A 15729-nucleotide genomic window follows, 5' to 3' on the forward strand; every position below is an offset into this window, starting at 1 on the left:
GATGGGTCTTAATTCTATTTTATTATAAAAATGTTACAAAACTATTCAAAACTCCTGAAAAATGAGTGCAGATATGGGGTAGAGGCAAGAATTCTTTTCCCAGACACCTTGATAAACGATTGCAAATAATTATATACAAAGCAGCCTGCTGTTTCATTTTCTTATGAAGTAAAATTTTCCAAACAAAAGCTCAAATGTGGGGGCTTTATTTAGCTTTTTTTATTACTCATTTTAAGTGGAGGGAGGAGTTCTTATTTCAGGAATCACAGAATGGCTGAGGTTGGAAGGGACCTCTGTCATTCTGTCCAACCGCCATGCTCAAAAGCAGGGTAACCTAGATTGAGTTGTCAGGGTCCATGTCCAGATAGCTTCTGAGTGTTTTGAAGGACTGAGATATTTATTAATGATATTGGCTGAACCAACATGAAATTTGCACAAAAACCCCAGTGAAATAAATAACTGCTCGTCCAGAGATCTGCAGGATGTCACAGAAGCTTAGCTGATGTATCTATCCACTTAAAGTCTACAACTGGAGATGACAGACAAACTGGAAATACAGCTGTTGACACAAATGGCCACCTATATCACTTCACTGTGGCAGCTCTTCTTCAAAGGAACAGAAAAGCGACAAGACAACTGCACCCTGGTTGAACCATGGAAAGAAAACCCTGCCTGCGTTGAGATAAATCTTATTGGCCATGGACAGAACTGATCAAGTTCAAGCTGATCTGTCTTCTCCTCCTCCTGCGTCCATCACATGACACTGATGTAGTCAGCAAAGGCCTGGGAAGAGTCCCACGAGTCATTGACCACGCTGCACACTGCTTTGAGACGCCGAAGTGCTTCTTGAGCTGTCTCAGCATCCTGGTCCAGCCAATTTTGAAAGAGGCGGAGGTGGGTGAATTGAATCTGTCCCCCTCTCTGCTGGATGTGGCCTTCTAGCTTCTTGGTGAATTCCAGGAGCCCATCAGGTTTAATGCAGTTTGAGCTTTCCAGGAAAAGGAGGACAAAAATGTCATTAAGAGTCTAGGCTATAATTTGAGCAGTTTACGTTACTAGAAGGAGCAAGTAATTACCTATGCAAGGATGTGAGGATGTTTCAATGTAAAATACAGCTTCCTTCTACAATATAAAGTAGGAATGATCCCTTAATGTCAGTTTAAAAAATAAACAGTAGTGCAGGTTACTGCCTCTGTTTAGGGCCCTTCAGGCTCAAAAAAAAAGGAATGGCATTTCAGGTTGAAAACAAAGATGATGAAAGGAATGCAGAGGCATTCATAGGATCTGAGAGGGGCAACGACAGCGCTCACTCCCTGTGTTGGGGTGGTGGAAACAGCTGTTCATGCTGATGCCTGTGACTAAGTGTATGTAGATACATTAGTTCTAACCTTCAGAGCAAGGAGGGGCTGCAGCAGTCTCCCAGGGGAGCAGAACATGAAAGCTACTTTGAAGGTGGAGCCTGATTCATTTATAAAAGTGCAGTGCAACCCCTCCGGGAGTATGGCCTGGCCTCAGAGGCACTGGAGGTCCCTGAGGTTCTAAGTGCCCATTCTCTAGCCACAATGCAGCACTCTCTAAGCTTTTCTTGTGCACACCTTCCCTTAAGGAAGGAACAAAATCCTGCTCTGGCTTTTCCTGCTGTTCTGAGCCCAGCTCTTGGACTTCCTGAAACAATAAGTACAGAATACTGAATAAGCAGAGTACCTGACATCCAGCTGGCAAAGAGAAGAGGAGGAATCTTCAGAGAAGATGTCTGCCAGGGCAACCAGCCTGTGATTCCCTAAGAGGGGAGAAATGCAACTGTTAGATGCAAACTGGGAACTATCTTAAATATTTAAAGGGTTGTGGGGGTGGGATTAGTGCAGACAGGTGGCTTTGAACATGCATTCACAGCACAAAGGACTCATCTTCAGTTTGTCCCTGAAGTGAGTTCAACCCCCAAACAGTATTTGAGGGGGTAGAAATATTTGCTGATGGGACAGTTTGTTTTACTAGAAAAAAATCCTGTTTTTTGTTTTGCAAGTTAAAATTCAGCTTTGTTTTGAAACAGACAAAATCAGAGGCTTAAACACAAACCTTGGCAATTAAGTGCATTTCAGGTGCTCCCAAGCTTTCCTGTTTTATTTCATTAAAAGATCAGAAAACAATATTCTGGATGGACTTGAAATTCATTTCTCAGACATTTCTAGTTGGTCTGTAATCCATAGAGGCAATTACTTCTGTAAGTTTGGTTCTACTTCTTTAAAACAACCCCTTCCTTTACTAGTTCCTACCCCTCCAGTGCATAACAAGAATTTTTAAAGCTTTTAAGGCCCAAAATGCCCAAACTTGGGTTAAAATCTGGGATCTCTGGATGAAAAGTAGTGCATCTGCTGCTGTACTGTTCCTGTCAGAGGCTGAAGCAGATCAGTGTTGAGTTGAATCTGAACTCCTGCTGATACTTGCTTTAGCTACAGAAAAAAGCAACTGTAATGCCCACATAGCACCAAGACTCCTGGTGCATTGCTGAACGCAACTGAAATTCTGCCTCTAAAAAAAATTAACTCAGCCCCCTCATTTTATGAGCAAACAGTGACTAAACTGACTCTGCCCACGCATGTAAAGTTCAACACTGAGGTCACCAGCTAGCAATGGTCCTAACTCCACCCTTGAAGCTACCTCTAGGAGAGCTAGTCCAAGGTCAAGACCAACATCCACAATACGCACCAAGGCGATTCCCAGGCAGTCTGAGGCTCTTCAAAGATGAATTTCTCTTCACTGTATTGATTATTTCCGTCAGAAACTCAGTAGTGCAGCTTTCAAACAGCCGGCAGAAAGAGAATGTGATTTCTACAGAAGAAATGGATTGCCAGTACATGTTAGTAAGTCCCTGTGTGCTTCATTATTCCTTAATTACATCTGCATTCCTGCATATAGTTCTATCTGAAAGAACAAAGCTTCCCTGGCAGCAGACCACATGTGACATCACTGCTGTTCTGTCACATGAAGACAGCAGTCATTGCACCAGGGAGGTGGCTTTGCCAGCTGACCCAGTTAAAGGCTGATGTCTTCTGCAGGTTAAAAACCTTTTTTTATAGCTAAGACCTCTTTGCAGCACAGGCTAACTTTGCAGCTGATCCTCTCTGCCCTGCTGGCACACAGAAACCAACACATTCCCATTCTGCCAGCATCTACAGCTCTGCCCCTGGGACACTGACATTTGGCTAAACCTTCTGAAGATCATCTCTTAAACATCAGCCAGCCAGCCAAAACAGCCAGCTGTGGCACCAACGCCCAGGAGTTTACTGTACCTTGCAAGATGGGATCCTGAAGCAAAAGCAGAACTTCTTTCTGGTGGTCGGCCAGGTTCACATCATGAAAGCTCAGCTTCTTCAAGCTTGGATTGCACTCTGAAAGCAAAACAAGTTCTCATGTAAAGTACTGTATGGCCTTAGGATAAAAAGAACCTGACCCAACTACCAGCTAACACCCACAAACTACTCGACAGTGGATAAACTGTGCTGGATTGTGGATAATTAAAAAGAAACCATCCTGTTGTGCAGATCATTCACAAGCTCAGTACAGGAAATGGGATGACTGACACCCATTTTCTTCTCTCAAGTGCCTCCAAGGATGTCCACACTGAAGCAACAGACCCACCTGAACTGGTTCCATGCTAAAAAGACTGGCAAGACACTGACATGGCAAAAGCCCAGAGTTTAGATACAGGAGGTTCAGGTACCTGAGCACCTCAGGACTGCTGCCAGATGTGCACTAGCAGTTTGTGAGCAGAGTCCCACAAATGCAGCGGAACTGCTTCCAGACGGAAGCTTCACCCAGCAGAATTGCCAGCAAGAGGTAGCTGCATCAGGCTCTGGCAGAGTCTGAGCCAACTAAAAAGCAAGCAGTCACTCCTAGGATGGAAGATCACAGCAAGAAGCTACTCCGTGTCGCAGTTATGCTACCTGCAGGTTAGCAGAGTACCTTTAAGTGCCTGCAAAAGGAGCCCAAGCTCCTGGGAAGAGGGCAGCGCGGCGCTGTCAAGGGACAACTGCTGGAGGGACTTTGATGCCTTAAGCACTGGCAGCAGGAACATGGTGTGCAGAGGTTCCCTGGGGAATCGGATCTCCAGCTGCTCCAGGCAGCTCTCTAAGGCAAGAAAAACAAACAACAATGAAAGAGCTTGGCCTGGAATACCTGTCTTCAACGTAGCTAGGTCCTGGAGCAACCAATCCGCGTGCCTGACATGTCTCATTTAGGTTGGTAGGAAGTGCCTATGCCAAGCGCCTGGCCCCACAGCACCGTATGGCAACTCAGGCCTATGGTAGCGTAAATCCCTTATTTCAAGGGTCCTACAAGACCACAGAGCCACCCATTCCTACTGTGTTCTGGCAGTGAGACAGTCCTTGAGAAAAGGTCACCCTTTATGCACAAACCTGTCAGTGTCTTCCCAGACCACAACCCTTTGCTGACCCCACTCCGTACTGCCTCGGGCATTAGTTACTAATCCCCTGTTTGTTCAAGAGCTAATAAGGGTGGTGACAGACCTGTGAGCTGAGAACACCCTGCTACAGCTCCCAGGCTGTAACTCAGAAGCTTGCACAGCGCTCTGCCATCTCCTCTGGTACTGTGATCATCAAGAGAAACTTTCCCTCTTCTTAAAAGTCTAAGGCTTGGACCCTCACAGTCAGTGGAAAGGGCAAAGCAGAAGCTCCTGAACAATTTAAAGACCTGGTGGGATATGCTCCCTGTGGGCTGCGTGGATGGCCACCGCTAGGCAGGTTGGGTCTGGTCCTGTGCAAAGCTGATGTTGTGGCAGGCTGGCATATGGCATTAAGGTGCTTTGTCCAAAACTCAGGCTCCACAAAGAGATTCACAGACTGGAAATGACTGAGTACACACCACCACCTGAATCAGGAAGGTGAGGCTGTAATCACTTAATTACATGCCACTGTGACAATGCAGAGTTCAATTCTTGTGTGCCAAGACAACTCCTATCTGCCTGCCACATCCTGCGCATTGCTCAGAATCTGTTTCCTACCTGGGATTTCTGCATCGCTGCAGCTTGGATTCCCCTCTGGCCTGTTCCCCTCCAGCTGGTTTTTGAGGTCGAAGCTGACCGAGAGTGTGTGGAGCTGGGGAAAGGCGCTCAGGATGCAGCGAACAAGCTCCATGCAGGGCATGTGGGAGAAGACGTCGCTCACGCGCACCACGCGGAGGTGGCAGTCCGGGTGTCGGGAGAGGGCCCGGAGCCCCGAGAGGATGCAGAAGATGTTCGCACCCAGGCCTGGAACAGCATTTGTACAGAGAGGAGTTAGATGTGCCTGTGCAGAGGCACCGCGCACGCTCAGCTGGAGCTACACCAACAGCAGAGCTTTCAGCTTAGCTTGTCCAGCCAGGCAACTGGACTCAAAGGCTAAACTCACAAACTGCCAGAGAAGGTTCCTCCTGTGTATGCTCTATGCACACATTAAGTTACAGCACTGACTGCATATATAGACAGGAGATGGAGATCTGGTTCCTTCCTTTGCCCTCTCTGGATGGTCTTTCAGCTCAAGGCCACGTGCTGTTCTGGGACAGAAGGGCCCAGTTCTCTCTTGCTGGCTTTGTACAGCTGTTTGCTGGAACACAGCAGCATGCAGACTTCCAGTTCTCCTGGGACCTGGCACTGCAGATGAAATCCTTTACAACTGCCTAATGCACTAACCCAAAGCTATTCATATCTCAGGCTCTGGTCAGAGTAAAAAGGAATGTGTTTTGCCTGGAGTTGGTCACTGTTTATGTCCCACCTGGCTGCAAGACATCCCGTTTCTTGCTGCGCTGTCTCTCCCAGGCAGACAGGAAGGCAGGAGGATGCAAGGCCAAAACTTAACTTTGCCTCCTGCTGGTAAAAATTAATCCAGGAGTCTTTTACTAAGTCGTAAGTAAAGAGAAAAATCTATGTCGCAGGAATGGACCCAAATAACTTCTAGGCTATAGGACTGTGCAGTTAGCATTTGACTTTTAAGCAGTTGGCTCTGGTCTTTTACACAGAGCAACACTTGTAGATGCAAACCCAGTAAATGACAGGTTCCTGTCCCGACCAGCGGACACGTAAAACCATTGCAGCTCTGCTCTCCCCAGTTCGGTACCTTCAGAGCTTCCTATCCTTCACTCACTGCACATTGCCATCTTCCATTATCGGTCTCCCATCCTGTCACCTATCTTGCCACGAAGGGTTTGCGCCCACATGAAAACCTGCTTAGCACAGATTCCTTTGAACACAGGAATCCACCAGCCTGGAAAAACTGGCAGGCTCAGGGCCTGCCTCACTTCCCCACCAGGAAGGTGGAGCTGGTATGTGACCAGACTTTGGTTCATCTTCTGTTTCCTGGCCACCCCATCTGCCCTTGTGATCCTACTGGGCTTACACCGCATCTCTCCTTTCTCCACCCCTGACATGCTATGTTTTTGCAGTTCCATGTTTTCATCTCAGCAGCATTTCCTTTGACAAATAAAGGTTCCTCTCTTATTCTTGGTTTTCCTCTTGCCCTCAAGCAAGTCCTCCCTCTCATTAAACTTCTCTACCAATGCTGTTCTCAGGATCAGGAACCAGTACTGCCCATTCCAGTAAAAGTAAGATCAGGGTAAACCTGAGCAGAAAGTCAGACCATTAGACCGCAGCTGGAAGGAAGCATCCTGTTCGCACCACTAACCGTTGTAAGACAGAACCAGGTTTTCTAAAGACACCCAGGAGCTTAGCAGTTTACTCAGAGTCCGACACGTGTCCCCAGTCAAAGGAATGGAGAACAATTCAAGCGTGGACACACTTCGGAAGCGGTGAGCAGCTTTCAGAGAAACGATCCCAGCAGATCCTCCTCTTTTCTTACAGCCAGCATTGCCAGAGCACGGAGATCCAGTGGAGGAACTAGTCCAATTACCAGTGTTTTCTCCCTCTGTGATGCTGTTTTTGTCAAGCAGTCCTGAATTGTCTTCTCTAGCAACAGTAAAAACAAAATCATACAGGTCATCCGGGTCAGCACACAGTCCTCTGCTGCGTCTGAGGCAGCGGCGTTTCTTCCCTACCGCAGATTTCAGCCGTCTGCGTGACTTTCGAAGGACCGGGTGACAGGACAGCTGTTCTGAGCAGCAAGGGGGAGAAGACCCTCCCTGAATGCTGGTATGGTCACAGGACACCTTGCTGCTTGCCTCCTCGTATGCTTGGTTTTGCAGAGGAAAGCTCAGTCCGGAGAGGCCAGAGTTCTGGCCAGGGCCAGCCCCCCGTCCGTTCACCTCCACCTGCACATCAGCCTCCTTCGGAGCCCTGCAGGATCCCTTCAGGTTCTCCCCATCGCTCCACTCCCTCTCTGGCTGCTCTCGTGTTGACTCTTGGCTTTGGGTATTGCCCTCCTCTCTGCAAAGGCCACATGGGCTGCTGTGATACGCAAGAGCATTTCCCGACCGCCAAAACCCAGCACTCATGCTCAAAATGAGAACGAGAAGAACCGTGTCAGGAACAGGCCAGGAATACATGGACACCTGGCTGACCGAGCCGTGGTGAATCAGCCGGTGAAGAAGCAAAACCAGTGAACGCCTGATGGACTGGTCTGAGGAGAGGAGGTGCTGGAACTTCAGGATCCGCAGGGAGCTGGCGAGGTTCTCGAGCACTTTTTGGTTGTGCTCAGCAGTGAGCTCCATGGCGCCCTGCAGCATGTTGCACAGAGTAAGCTGCGTAACGTGTGGTGAACTGTGGAGCAGCGGTGAAAAATGATGGTCGTTGAGACGCCAGTCAGAGGAAACATCCAAGACACCATGAAGGACGTTTGAGAAGAATGTTTCAAGGAACTTCTTCCTCCAGCAGGTTATATTCTGCAATGAAATTACCTTAGAGTCAACCAGGATAAAATATCCTCAGCAGCGCCATGCGAACAAAAAGTCAGCCACAATCTCTCTTGTTCTGTTTAAATCAAATTATTGCTGACTGCTACACTGGTAAACGCAGTGTCCAACAACACTACTGCTAGCACAACTGAGACTGCCTTCCTAGCTTCCAGCATCCTTTTTTCTGTGTTAATTGTTCAAAAACTGAATTGCTCTTGTTGCTATCTTTTCATTCTTCTTCTGGCTTAATTTAAATATACGTAAGTGGTTTGAAACCAAAACTTGGGAATTTTCTTCCCAAGTCTCTATTTATAGGCTACACATAAGCTGGTTGTTGATTATTCTTTTGCAATACTGAATTGATGGATCTTTAGTTTTCGTATGCAAAACAATTCTTTCAAACTCACTCTCTTCTGTCAGGGTTTTCCAGCACCTTCTAATACATCAGCACATTTTTGCAAGCGTAGGTGTAAGTGTGACAGAAGATACTGGTTTTTATCTTCTGTTTCCCTAAGAATTGCATCTGAAAAGACAGAGTTTATTTTTTCAGCACACTCACTGGTGTGAAATCAAGGTTGCATACACTACATGTCCCATTCTGAACTCTGTTTCCCCAAATGATTTTTATACCAGGGCCATGCCTCGGTCCCGAGCTCTACAAACACTTATACGTAAACGCCAGCAGTGACCGGGAGCAGTGGCACGCTCCAGAGTGAAACCCTTCAGCGGACAGCAGAATCGGGACATCAGCGCCGTGCCGTTTCTCTCACCAGCGGCGTTTCCTCACCTCCGAGTTGGGGGGCCTGGTTTTCATCACGTCATCCCACAGCTTGCGCCAGACGGGCTGCGTGGAGAGCCCTGAAACAAAAAAAAAAACAGAAACAAGTGCTGTCACCCCTTCTTCCCAGTTAGCAGTCCTGCTGCAGAGCTCAGCCCTCGTGGCACTCGTGTGAGGGGGAAGCAGAGGGGAAGGGGGTTCGGACAAGGACAAGGAAGGTTTTTTGTGTTCCTTAGGTAGAATGTGATGAGGTAAAGACTTGGTGGGATTTAAAAGTTGGGGGGTACTCCTCCAGCTTGGGATCATGCCTCCTGATGGGGGTATCCCTGTCTGGTTGGGCAGTGTGAAGGTGTCCCTACAGCTTGGGGTCTGTGAGGGGAGTCCCTACAGTCTGGGGTCAGTGTGCGTGTGTGGGGGGGGGGGGGGTCCCTAAAGTTTGGGGTCCTGTGAGGGGAATCTCTACAGTTTGGGGTCAGTGTGTGTGGGGGGATCCCTACACTTTGGGGTCCCGTGAGGGGGGTCCCTGCCATTTGGGGTCCACCCCTCCGAGCCGGGGTGAGGAACCCTCTCCCCACCGGGTCAGTTCTGGGGGTGACCCCGGCCGCCCCCCGTCCCCGCGGGCCGCACCTGCTCTCCGCGCGGCGGCCTCGGCTCTCTCCAGACGGAAGACGGAGAGCAGCGGCAGGAGCCCCCTCAGGAGGTGCCCGGGCAGCGCTGCGGAGAGCGAGAAGGAGACGGCGGCAGCTGGAGGACCGGCCCCCGGCCCTCCGCCCCGCGCCTGTGCCGCCGCCTCCCCGCGCCTTACCCCAGACGTCGGGCTCCAGGGCCGCCATGCTGCGGCTCACGGCCGCGGCGCTCAGCGCCAGCAGGCTGCTCGGCCCCTCCGCCGCCATCGCCCCGCGCCGCGCCGCCATCTTGGGGCGGGGGCGGGCCGCGCCGCCGCCATTTTGGGAGGGGAGGCGGCGGGCGGCCATTTTGGGGAGGTCAAGGCGGGGCGGGGGAGCGGGGGAACGGCGGACCCCGGCCTCACGCCGGGGCGGGCGGTGAGGGGAGCCCGGCGGTCAGACCGCTCCCGCACGGCCGGGCGCGGCGGCTGCGAGGAACAGCGAGGGGAAAGGCGGGGGGCACGATGCGAGGGGCACGGCGGCTGCCATTTTGGGAGGGGAAGCGCTGAGGCGGGGCGGGGAGGGCGCAGGGCGCTGCGAGGACGTTTCCGCTGCCGGGGCGGGCGGCGGTGACCGTGGGGAGTCCTTCGGTGCCGGCATGGGGCTGCACGGCGCCGCCGGGCGAGGCGGGGAGCCTGAGGTGAGCGGGGACGGGACGGGGACGGGTCGGGTCAGGGGTCGGTGCCCGGCGTGTCGGTAACGGCTGTGCTGTGCTCTGTCCGCAGGAGGAGGAGGAGGAGGAGCTGGTGGTAAGTCGGGGCTGCGGGCCCCTCGCCCTGCCTCGCGGTCCGTGTCCCCGCCGAGCTGCGGGGCCGGGCTCCCCACGGGCAGAGCTGAGCTGTGGGGGGCCCGGTGCGGGGCTCCCCGTGCTCACCGCAGCCCTGTGCCCCCCCCCCCCCAGGACCCCCTGACCACCGTGCGGGAGCACTGCGAGCAGACGGAGAAGTGCGTCAAGGCGCGGGAGCGGCTGGAGCTGTGCGACGCCAGGGTGTCCTCCAGGTCCCAGACGGAGGAGCAGTGCACCGAGGAGCTCTTCGACTTCCTGCACGCCAGGGACCACTGCGTGAGTGCAGAGCACGCCGGCCTTTAGCCAGGCTCCTGAGCGTGAAAGTGTGATGCTTAGTAGCTCTTGAGTGACTCCAGAATCTCCAAAAAGCTGTGAATGTTGGTGCTTTCTCTTATTAAACGCTTCTCCTGTTTGCTACAGCAGTTCCAGCATAAGTGTTGTAGATTATTCAACAATAATGTCAAACAGTGTTTCTGCCATGCGGGTGACACTTTGCTATCTCAGTGTTGTGTTTGCCTTTTCTAAGTTAACCCCTTTTCATCTGAGGTGAAGCTTTGTAAGAAATCTCGTTAAGTTCCTGGAATTACTTCTGGCAAGAGGGTTGTGGGGCCATGGGCATCGGTGGCCCAGAAAACCAAGAGACAGGTGGTAAAACCTTGCCGGCTTCCAGCCCTTTTGAACAGAAACTGTCAGTGACCGAGTGCTTTGTCTTCTCTTTCAGGTTGCTCACAAGCTCTTTACCAAGCTGAAGTGAACATGGGAGTGATTGTCCATCTGCTTCCATAATCTGACAGAGAGCTCTTGTCGGTTCTCGGATTCACAGTTCTGCTTCCTGCCTGCTTATTGTCAATGTGAAGTAAAAACGGAGCGGCTTTCTGGCAGTGACCGAGTGCCAGCATGTCACTGCATCTGTTCTCATGGAAGATGTGCAGCTGCACAAACCATGTTGATGTTCTGTAATTTTCCATATTAAACATTCAAAGTTCCTGTGGAAACGCTCTTGGTTTATTTCTTAGTCTCTTGTTCTCACTTGTACTGGTACTGGGTTAAGATGAAATGATTGGGGGTCAGAGCCCACCTGTGTGTACATGGGGGAGACTTTTCCTCACCTGTGGGAATGTCCTTGTGCAGCCTTGATGACTGGTGGCTGCTGTGATCCCATAGGTAAGAATTTGTTGAAGCCATGAAGACATTTGTGAGCCCCACAAGATCACTGTTATTCACTTGGTAAGCTGTGACTAAACCAGTTTTTCCAAAAATGCTGCCTTCCAGAGGAAAAACATGAAAGGTTGATTTTTTTATAGGAAAGAAACATGATTTCTGTAAAATGCATGAACAGCTAAATAGAATTACTTTTTTAAAAACTGATTGAAGCCTTTTTTTTTTGACATTTTTTGTGATTTTTTTTTTAAATAGTGCTATCTATTCCCAAACTTGATACCTGATTCTCACCCCTAGAAAGCTGCGAGGTGAAGTTGTTTCTGTTTAATGTGCCTTTGGGGGAAAAATGGCAGCTGCCCCTCAGAGGTTGCCAGCAGAGGTTGGAGAAGCCTCTGCTGTGGTCAGCTCTGTGTCCTGTCCCAGAATGACCGATTTTGGGGCTGAGGACGGGCACAGGCTGGTGGTTCCCCCTACTCTTGAGTGCAGGAACAGGGAATGATGCATGAGTGGTGACCTGGGGACTTGGGCAGTGCTGCACTGCGAGGTGGTATCATCAGTAAGCACCAGCCTGGGGCTGCGGGGCAGTGGGGTCGAGTTCGTGAACTGTAGGATGTCCTGAGTTGGAAGGGACCTGCAAGGATCACCGGGCGCAACTCATCAGTTCAGGCTGTGCTTCTGTTTCCCTTTGGGGTAAGATATCAGCAAGGAGGAAACGGCAGCACATGCTTCCTCAGCTCTTACAACATCACCTCTTAAATTCGGCTGCTCTTTACCAGCGCGGCAGCCTATATATCCCCCTTTCTCTGACGGATCCCAAGCTCAGCCCCTAGCGCACCCAAACGGAGCTTGACCCAAACACCACCCCAACGCTAGCACACCTTTATTCCTTCACATTCTTCATTTTCCCGGTGGGCCACGATTTGGAAGCCGTGGACCTTGCTGCGGGCCCCCCCCCCCGGCCCCGTCCCGCTGCCGCCCCCGTGCGGCTCCGGCCGCCCCCCGCGGCCCCCGGCTCCGCCCGCCCGGTGCCGGGGCCGGGCCCGCCCCGGAAGGTGCCCGCTGTGTGTGGGGGGGGGGGGGCTCGGGGCCATGGCGGCGGGGGGGCGGTCGGTGGTGCCGGTGCTGCTGCGGTGGGGTCCGGGGGCACCGGGGCTGGGTCCGGGGACGCCGGGGCTGGGCGCGGCGCCGCGGCGGCACCGCCACAAGGAGAAGTGGGTGAGGGCGCCGCCGCTCCCCGGGCATCGCCTGTGCCCCGCGCAGCTCAGCTTTTCTCCCCCTCAGCCCTTCGCACCCCCTTTTCTCCCCGCTGCACCCCCGTGTCTTCCCTCCTCCGCACCCTTCTGCTTGCTCGCTGCTTCCCTCGCTCCTCTTTCCCCCATCACCTCAATCTTACATCATTCCAAATCCCAATTCCATCCTTCTCTGCCCCGCTTATGTTCCCTTTGCACCCCATCGCGGCTCTCCTTGCACCCTCTTGCACCCCTTACACCCAAACCACACCCCCGTGACGCTGCTCCCCCGTTCCCTGCAGCCCATGCGCTCCTTGCACGGCTGCGGAGCGGCCACCGAGTGAAATGCAGGGGCTGGGGGTCACTGGGGCGTTGGATATTTTGTCTGTTCACACATCCTATATTTTCTTCCCGAGGCTGCCACGGCGCCCCGCATCCCCGCCACGCGGCTGGCGCTGCACCACTTCGACACCAACTACAGCCTGCAGCTGCGGGAGCGGTGGCCGGCCGTGCGCGCCAGCCTGCTGTGCGAGCAGAAGTACGGCGCCCTCGTCAACAACTTCGCTTGCGCCGACCACGTTGCCCAGGAGCTGGAGCTGCACAACGCCACCGATTTCGTTTCCGAAGCTGCCAAAAAGGCGCAGAGTTTGCTGCGCGGCTCAGCAGTGGAAGCGGAGAAGGAGGAGAGCACGTCCCAGGAAGGGCCTGGTGGAGGCAGGACGGTGACACAGGCAGGGACATCACCGCTGCTGCCTGCCCCCGTCAGCTCCAACATCAAGTGCTACACCTTCCCCAGGGGCGACATCACGCGCTTTCGTCCTGCTTGGTGAGATGGTTTTCCTGTTTTCTTCACACCGATATCAACCAGATGTAGCACACGGGCACACGAGATAGAACTAGCTAAAGAAGCTGCGTTTTTGAAAAAAAAATAAAATTTTAGGTGGCTTTGAGATGTGCCACACTATCCCCAGCAAGGCCTTCAATAACATTTCATTGACCATTCCTAGGACAAACCAATGTTGCCATTGCCACCGTCAGGGTGTTAGCACCAGCTTCTTTTGTATGTGCCCATCTTAACCTCCAGTTTTGTTTCCTCACGTGCTTGCTTTTCTGTAATGGTGGTTTCCAGGCCAGACACTCTGGGGCTCCTCAGCTACTATCTCATGGATGCAGCATCCCTCCTGCCCGTTTTGGCCCTCAATGTGCAGCCGGATGACTTCGTCCTTGACCTCTGTGCGGCTCCGGGTGGCAAGACTCTGGCTCTGCTGCAGACTGGGGCTTGTGGTAAGCGAAGGGGCTGTTCCTCGTGCTGCCGAGTAAAACTGGGATGGGAAAGAGTGCTGCGGTACATGGCACCGCCTGTCTGCCTGTTAATCTTTTGTGGTTATAAGAGTTGGGAATCGTGTGTTTTTTTCCAGAGTGAATTTCTCAGCATGCTGTTTTCTCCTCTCACCCCAGGGCATTTGGCAGCCAACGATGTCTCCACGTCCCGCACAAAGAGATTGTACCAGATTCTCAATAGCTACGTCCCCAAGAATGTCAGGGAAACCGTGAGAGTCACGTCGTACGACGGAAGGGACTGGGCAGAGCTGGAAGGTGGGACTTTCCATAAGGTAAGTGATTGAAAACCGGTGAAGATAAGCCCAACTCTTTCACTTTCCTCCTGTTTCAGAGGAAGACAGCAGCTCATCCAACAGTATAATTGTTTAGTCTTGCACAGCCTGAAATGCTGAGACTAAGCCACGTACAGAGTAGTATTTCCTCTAGTTGTACCCTTTCTGCAGCATCTAGTGAGTATGGGCATCCTGAGTTGTACCTTTATCTGTATAATTGCCCATAAATATCCCATCCTAATTCTTCACTTGCAAGGGATTAGATGTGAAACTTAGATGGTTGCTTCTTGTTTCTCAACCCGTAGCCATTCCCCTGTCAGGCAGGAGCGTGTTGGGCTATGCTGGCCCCTTAGTGGTTTGTTCTGCCTGGGGGAGGGGGTTTTGTTACACCAGGAGGTGTCCCCTCAGGAGTTTTGCTGTACTACCTGGAGCATGGCAGGGTTGGAGGTGTTGGGTGAGGTGCTGGGTGACCTCTGAGCTCGATCCTAGGCCAGAATTGATGCAGGATCTCTGCTGCTGCAGGTCCTCGTGGATGTGCCCTGCACGACGGACAGGCACTCTGTGATGGAGACAGACAACAACATCTTCCACAGAAGAAGAACCAAGGAGCGTCAGATGTTGCCAATGCTGCAGCTGCAGCTGCTGATGTGAGTGAGCTTGATACTGTTTTGTTGTTACCTGTGTTATGATAACAGCTCTTGCTACTGTCAGCACTGAAACCTCTTCTTCATGTGTGCCTGTACAAAGCTCTCCCCACCTCATATGTGCCGTGTGCTGGCTTCCTGATTTCAGTGCTGGTGTCCCGCACTGTCCTTTTCCACCTGTGATAGTGTGTTTGTTCTTCATCCCCTAGGGCTGGGATCCTTGCTACCAAGCCAGGAGGAGACGTGGTGTATTCTACATGCTCCCTCTCCCCGCTGCAGAACGAGTATGTGATCGAGAGAGCGATAGAAATTGCAGAAACCCAGTTCAACATCACGACCCACGCTGAGGACTTGAGCCATTTCCGCACGCTCTTCCAGGACACATTTTCTTTCTCCTCAGATTGCCGGCTGGGGGAGCTCGTTCTTCCTCACCTCACAGCCAACTTTGGACCTATGTATTTCTGCAAATTACGCCGAGCATAGAAGGGGTGGCAGATTTTGGCTCTCGGGCAGCTCCAGGTTCCTCATGGTACATCTCTGGGCCATCTCAGTTGGAACTTGCTTCCACACTGCTGGATGTAATGAAATACCCTATATTTCCAGGGAAAGCAAAACTACTTGATATTTATTTTTCTTGTTAAAATGTCTCTAAGGAAGTCTTTTTACTGCCGACAGAGAATAAATGAGAAAGACCTGCTGTGGAGTCTGCTGCCTATTTATCTGTTTGAGGAGTTTAATCTAGGAAAGAGAGAGGTCTCATCAGATGGAGCAGTTCATTTGTCTCAGAACAGGATAAATTGTCCTGTGCAGACGTTGTTTTCTCCCTTGCATCTGACTGTTTTTATCCTACGTGAGCAGGTTCAGAATAATAAACACCATCCGGGGATCTCAGGCTTTCTGCCCCAGATCTCACCATCTGCATAATCTGTCTCTGCTTGTCACCTCTCTGCTTTTAGAAACAGCAGCCTGAGGTCCTTAAAGAAGAGGTTCTTGAGACTGCTGCTTCGCTGGGC

The 15729-nt window shown here is 51.7% G+C and overlaps 3 protein-coding genes across 7 annotated transcripts; 2 read left to right on the top strand and 1 right to left on the bottom strand.

Annotated features, from left to right (window-relative positions):
• Positions 1-2: 2 nt before the first annotated feature.
• Positions 3-9591, bottom strand: LRRC41 (leucine rich repeat containing 41). 5 transcript variants are annotated; one of them, XM_048059098.2, is made up of 10 exons: positions 9423-9591; positions 9245-9331; positions 8627-8697; positions 6675-7827; positions 5021-5266; positions 3964-4128; positions 3291-3389; positions 2707-2829; positions 1705-1780; positions 3-988 (listed from the first exon to the last, which is right to left on the bottom strand). In XM_048059098.2, the coding sequence occupies exons 1-10, from the start codon at positions 9589-9591 to the stop codon at positions 754-756; spliced, it is 2424 nt and encodes an 807-aa protein (XP_047915055.2). In that variant the 3' UTR covers positions 3-753. The 5 variants fall into 5 exon arrangements, with proteins under 5 accessions (XP_047915055.2, XP_047915056.2, XP_047915058.2 ...); XM_048059099.2 differs by lacking the exon at positions 3964-4128; XM_048059101.2 differs by lacking the exons at positions 9245-9331; positions 9423-9591 and having other exon boundaries at positions 8610-8697.
• A 182-nt stretch (positions 9592-9773) lies between these two features.
• Positions 9774-11064, top strand: UQCRH (ubiquinol-cytochrome c reductase hinge protein). Its single transcript, XM_048059105.2, has 4 exons — positions 9774-9922; positions 10008-10031; positions 10184-10345; positions 10791-11064. The coding sequence occupies exons 1-4, from the start codon at positions 9881-9883 to the stop codon at positions 10821-10823; spliced, it is 261 nt and encodes an 86-aa protein (XP_047915062.1). The 5' UTR covers positions 9774-9880; the 3' UTR covers positions 10824-11064.
• Positions 11065-12288: 1224 nt separating this feature from the next.
• Positions 12289-15413, top strand: NSUN4 (NOP2/Sun RNA methyltransferase 4). The gene is made up of 6 exons (XM_048059150.2): positions 12289-12445; positions 12876-13285; positions 13589-13743; positions 13918-14072; positions 14595-14719; positions 14926-15413. The coding sequence occupies exons 1-6, from the start codon at positions 12320-12322 to the stop codon at positions 15197-15199; spliced, it is 1245 nt and encodes a 414-aa protein (XP_047915107.2). The 5' UTR covers positions 12289-12319; the 3' UTR covers positions 15200-15413.
• Positions 15414-15729: the final 316 nt, after the last annotated feature.

This window comes from Anser cygnoides, chromosome 8, assembly GCF_040182565.1.
Source record: "Anser cygnoides isolate HZ-2024a breed goose chromosome 8, Taihu_goose_T2T_genome, whole genome shotgun sequence".
In the NCBI taxonomy this organism is placed as follows: domain Eukaryota; kingdom Metazoa; phylum Chordata; class Aves; order Anseriformes; family Anatidae; genus Anser; species Anser cygnoides.